Source organism: Priapulus caudatus, unplaced genomic scaffold (genome assembly GCF_000485595.1).
Source record: "Priapulus caudatus unplaced genomic scaffold, Priapulus_caudatus-5.0.1 Scaffold418, whole genome shotgun sequence".
In the NCBI taxonomy this organism is placed as follows: Eukaryota; Metazoa; Priapulida; class Priapulimorpha; order Priapulimorphida; family Priapulidae; genus Priapulus; species Priapulus caudatus.
The window spans coordinates 323,717-329,583 of record NW_014577479.1 but is presented as its reverse complement, the minus strand read 5'-3'; the positions used below and the strand labels follow the sequence as shown (position 1 = coordinate 329,583).

Sequence of the window (5,867 nt, the reverse complement as noted above, 5' to 3'; positions counted from 1 at the left end):
AGACAACACAGTTAAAACAGTTAACAACATTAACAAACAGTACCTTTAACAACAGTTAACAACTAGTTCAAGCAAACTGCAGCAGCTTGCTACAAAATGCTTACGAGTGCAAAAAAAGTTTTAAAAAAAAGTCAAATCAAAAAGAGTTACATTGAACGTCCTTGAACGTCATTGAAGTAATCTTATTCATTACCACCAGCTCTCGACTAAAACAATGACTTTTGGCAACACTAATGTAACTGTCTCTAACCACTAATGCAGACGCAGCCCTTTTCCATTAACCAATAGCAACGTTTATTGTTTTGGTTATATTTCAGCATTATCCTGACATTTATCAACCAACAACTTCTAATTAACCTGCAGGTATAATTGTACAAATTCTGTAGGCAATAATTTTCAATAAAACCATAAATGATTAATGTCTACGATGCACAGGTTTTCATAGAAACTAAAAACACCAGCTCAACATATTTGTTCTACCCTAAAAAAACAAAATGCCGTCGACGGCGCACTTTGTACTGACTAACGGCCGTCAAACCAGCAGCGCCTGGATCTGCTCCACTCTGATGGAGCGATCAGGATGGGAGCTGATGGGAGTAGACGCCGCTGAGGCACCACAAGCGGAAGCGAGGCCGGCAGTAGGGGTCGAGGCAGAGCGGCGAATGTTGTCGAGACGGGTAGCAGCTCGCGCAGGCCAGCTTCAATACTGCGACACAGCGAACGTGCATGCCTGCGTGCGAGATCTGTACCGTGTGAGGAGAAGAAGGGAACATGGATTAACCATGCTAATACACACGCACGCGTGTACAGGTACGCATGCACATGCTCACGAGCACACGTACGCATGGGCGATGGTAGCACAGTATGTGTGAACCATCTCTCGCTAGGAATAAATTCAATAGGTGCTTTTATTATGCACACTTTCTCGATCCATTCAATATATATAATAATACACGCGACGCACCACGCCCACGCCACGCAACGCACTACACACACGCACTAGGCACTATAAGGAAAGTATATATGCTTTCCTCAATGCACATTTCCAATTTATGTATCTTGTAACATTAGCTATCACCAGCTTTTCTTTCTATCCCCATCTGTCATCTGCACTCATTATTATTATAATAATATTATGTTTGGTTATTGTACGCGTAATAATACTATATTTCATTTTCCACTTATTATTATGTATAATAATATTTATGTTCGGTCTCACTCTGCGTCATAATACTACATTGTAATTGTGTTTGTTTACCATGGTAACAATTATATCATTGTTATTGTTACAATGGGTAATGCCAAGTAATACTGATAGTTGTTATTGCTTAGCAATGGTAATGCAATAATACTATATTGTTATTGTTACGATGCGTAACAACACTACTTGTTGTTCTGCGCGCTTTCGCACCTTAGATTGCTGGGAGCATCTGCCAAAGCGTCGACACGCTGATAATACTATATTCCGTTATTGTTACAATGGCTAATGCACATAATACGATATTGGTTATTGTTACTACTGGTAAGCAATAATTACTATATTGTTATTGTTACAATGGTAATGCAATATACTATATTGTTATTGTTTACTATGGTAACAACACTACATTGTCGTCTGCGCTTCGCACCTTGATGCCGGCGAGCATTCCCGTCGTCGACACGCTGATAATACTATATTGTTATTGTTACAATGGTAATGCAATAATACTATATTGTTATTGTTACTATGGTAATGCAAAAATACTATATTGTATTTGTTACAATGGCTACATTGCAATAATAGCTATATTGTTCTATTGTTCTCTATGGTAACAACAACTTACATTGTGCTCGCTTGTCGCACTCTGTGATCGCCGGCGAGCATTCCCCTGTCGGTCGGACACGCTGATAATCTATATTGTTATTGTTACAATGGTATGCAATAATCTATAATTTGCCTTATTTTACTATTGGTAACAACACTACACTGCGTCGCTCTCGCGTGGCACCTTGATGCCGCGAAGCATTCCCGTCGTCGCAGACGCTGAAGTCGAGGCTACGGCGATCGTGTCAGCAGACGAGGGCGCCTTTGAACCGGCTGCCAGGCAGCCTTCTTCTCGGGCTGTCGTCGGCGGTGTCGGAAGAAATCGTCGCCATGTTCCTGTCGTGCCATCACGGCCCTGCGATCTGCTCGGGGGCGACCAAAAAGATAATTATTATTATTGTAATTAATAAATAATGATAACGTTATTGAATAAATGTTTTACAGATTTGAACAGATTTTTACAGATTTTCTACATTTGAACTGTGAGGCAGATGGTTTAAAATTTACACGTGAAATATTTTTACACGTGAGGCAGAATTCATGTAATATTTAATATATTAAAATTTTTCCGTGTACGGCAGAACATTTAGCATCTTACACATTAATATTTACGAGGTAATATTTACACATTGACGTTTCACACGCGAGGCAGAACGTTGAAAATTTACACATTCATGTTTTACTCATGAGTTAGAACATCTCTAATCACACACACGCTTGGTTAGGATAGTAGTTCTCTTAGGTTCTGTTAGCGAAACTCTTCTGACGACGTGTGGGAGAAACGCATCAGCAGCATCAGCTCGACTCACCTTTGACCTGCTCAGACCGAGACTCACCTTTTGACCTGAGATCTCACCTTTGACCTCGAGACTCAGCCTTGCCTGCTTGCACACTGAGACTCACCTTTGACCTGAGACTCACCTTTGACCTGAGACTCACCTTTGACCTGAGCAGTTTAATCACACTTTGCGTGGAGAGAATCGCGACGGACTTGCTGACTTCCACGATCATCTTCACTGTCGGCAGGTAGTGGTCAGATTCTGGGGTGGGGCGGTCTCTCACGCACACCGGCACCACTCCTGTAAACAACATACAAACAACGTGTAAACAACACTCCTGTAAACAACATATAAACAACACACCAGTAAATAACATACAAACAAAATATAAATAACAATCCTGTAAACAACATGCAAACAACATATAAACAATACACCAGTACACAACTTACAAACAAAATATAAATAACAATCCTGTAAACAACATACAAACAACAACATATAAACAACACACCTTACGGACCACATATAAACAACTCCTATAAACATCACCTTGGAGCAAGTGAGCATAGAACGAGTAAACTAAGTGAGTAAACAAGGCCCAGTAAGGTAAAACTTTTTGCTTTACCACCCAGAATTACACACGTCAACACCATTAACAAACATTCTCCACATTAATGCCATTCTCCTCGGAGTTGCACACCTCTGCTCAAAACTCGGCACGCCGCGACAGAAGCTAAATTAAACTGCTTTGCCATCGCGGCTGCACGATATTTTAACCGTTCCCGGGGGGTCGCGCAGTAGTCACCGACTCGTTTGAGGTCGTTCGAAAGGCACTTACTCCTCACTACGAACATATTTGTTGACGAGGGATAAACCCCAAAGGATTCCAAAAATTAGAGACCTAAAATCCTCTGCCATCGGTTTGAGTGCCGACTAAAAGCGATCGCTTTGTAAATGGCCGACGTAAGTGAATCAGTGCAGCCATGTTTCGTATGCAAAATTGATGAAACCACATCTGGGTCTAGTCTACACACAAACAGTGGCTATCAAGACAGACAAGCCTCATCACGTAGCGATGTACATACAGTCAACCTAGTTTCTACACAAACATTCTTTAAATTGACTGCGTCACGAATTTTCTATGGTGTATATTTGTCAAATTTTTGTTGCCATTTTTTACATTAAAAGTAAGTACTAACGGGACAGACTAAATGTATCCTCAAATTCTTACCTGATAAGATTGTTTCTCAACTAGTTAAAAATCCAGAAAATCTGGACGATTTGATATTATGATCCTGACATTAATTGCTTGCTATGGGCTATGTATGAGTCACGAGTGTATGTGTACATCGAACAATATTATAGTAAACTAAGAAGTATAATGCAGCAATTTAACCATAAAAAATAAACAGAATTACTTACATTTTGTAAAAAAAATGGGCATAATTTTTTTTACTTTTACTATTTACGGTGACGTAATCACTTTAATAAGACAGACAAGCATTGCGACATACCGATGTAGAGGCATCCGTAGAAGGCAGCTATGAGGTCGATGCCGGGTGGGAAGATGAGAGCTACGTGATCGCCTATGTTGAGTCGTCCTCGCTCTAGCATGAGACAGCCGATACGCTCAGCCTTCTTATGAAGCTGCTGGCAGGTGATCTGAGCTAGGAGGAGGAGGAGGAGGAGGAGGAGGAGATGAAGGAGGTAGGAGCATAAGTGGTCAGCATGCAGCGAGTTGTCTCCGTAGATCATGTAATAGCCGTTCGAGTTGTGCGGACTGTACACCCAGATCTACGCCAGGGGGAGGAGGGAAGGAAAGAAGTACGTGATTAGAGAACGAACGTCAGATTTTAGCCAGTAAGCTATTCCATTAATCTAGTAATCTATTAAACTAATCATAAAATGCAATGGGAAAATGTGGCCTGTTCACCCTGATCTGTACCCGAGGAGGAGGAGAATGAGGAGAGATGTACAAGATGAGAGATTTGACTGCGGGATTTTAGCCGAATATAGTTTAACGAGAGTAAAATGAGCAAAAAAACATGATTAGAGAATCAGCACGGGATTTTAACCAGTAAGATAATTTTGATTGAATGAGAGATCTGGGTGAGGAGGAGGAGGTAGAAGAGGAGGACAAAAACACTATTAGAGAATGAATGCAGGGTTTTAGCCAGTAAGCTAGTATAATTCAATGAGGTTAAAATCGGCCGTTGAGCGCAAAAATCGTATTGCTTCGCAAAATGCAATGGGAGAATGTGGCCTGTTCGCCAAGATCTGCTCTGCGGAGAGAATATCAAGATGAGAGAATGACTGTGGGATTTAAGCCAGTAAGCTAGTTTGTGCATAGCAGTGGTTGTGATAGGAACGCTCGTGGAACCAGGCCTATCTTCTTGTTAGCAAGTACAACTAACCTCCTAGCTCTCTTGGTACTCACCTCTCCTAGATGGGAGTCTCCACATTGACCTTTCGTTTCCGGATTAGCTATGACAGTCTTCGTTCCAGGCAACAACTGAAGATAACAGCAGGGCAGATAGATATAGACACAGATATACATATAGATATAAATATACTATAGTTAAAGAGAAACTTATTGGCAGCCTGGCTTAACTGGCAAATTAATTACTTTTTTAATCAGACGTTTAAACCGAAAGATATTGATATTCGTGAATGTCACTTGCTCTGAACCAATCAGAAGACATGGTTTATTCGGTGAATGCATGGTTTCTCGTCTCTCAGGGCGTAGTGTCTCATCTCGTGCATCTCTCCTCAGACTCTCTCGCTCTTGGTTTCTCACGCTAATAGCTGACCATCTCATGCCGATGTGCAATCAGCCCGCTGCCGCGTTCCGCGAGTTGCTATTATTGTCACTTTCCCACCCAGCCCTTTAACCAAATACATTAAGTGGTAGCTACGATCATATTAAAATCTCATGAGAGCACAGCAACACATAGAGAGGCAAAGCAACAGATGCGAAAGAAGGAGCGGGAATGGCTTGCGCTCGCGAAGCCCGTGGCTCTGGATAATGTGTGAGGATGACGAAGCGGAGAACTTTAGTACACTCATGGCACAGGGAGCTAACACGTAAGCAACTCATATATACAGTCCAGGGGAGTGCGAAGTAATCGCAGTCCCGGTGGAGCATCAGCGAGAATACCTGAAGCGAGACGGCAGCTGGTATTACGTTGCCTCCGGATCCTGATATTTGAGAGCCATAGACAGTAAGGCAAAAGCGAGTCCGTGTGAGTGACCACTGACTCTGGCTTATAAGAGTACTAAGA

At 41.8% G+C, this 5,867-nt stretch overlaps 1 protein-coding gene and 1 long non-coding RNA gene across 2 annotated transcripts in view; both read right to left on the bottom strand.

Moving 5' to 3' along the window:
* LOC106810192 (disco-interacting protein 2-like) overlaps positions 1-5,867 on the bottom strand; it is a gene marked incomplete in the record, with an annotated part of 60,788 nt that overhangs the window by 5,243 nt on the left and 49,678 nt on the right. The window contains 5 exon segments of the mRNA XM_014813473.1: positions 731-743; positions 1,989-2,165; positions 2,741-2,883; positions 4,101-4,380; positions 5,024-5,098. Of these exon segments, the coding sequence (XP_014668959.1) occupies positions 731-743; positions 1,989-2,165; positions 2,741-2,883; positions 4,101-4,380; positions 5,024-5,098 (688 nt within the window).
* LOC106810194 overlaps positions 5,024-5,867 on the bottom strand; it is a 2,782-nt gene continuing 1,938 nt past the window's right edge. Inside the window, exon 3 of the long non-coding RNA XR_001393972.1 lies at positions 5,024-5,098. This is a non-coding gene — a long non-coding RNA (uncharacterized LOC106810194). The remainder of the gene's footprint in view (positions 5,099-5,867) is intronic.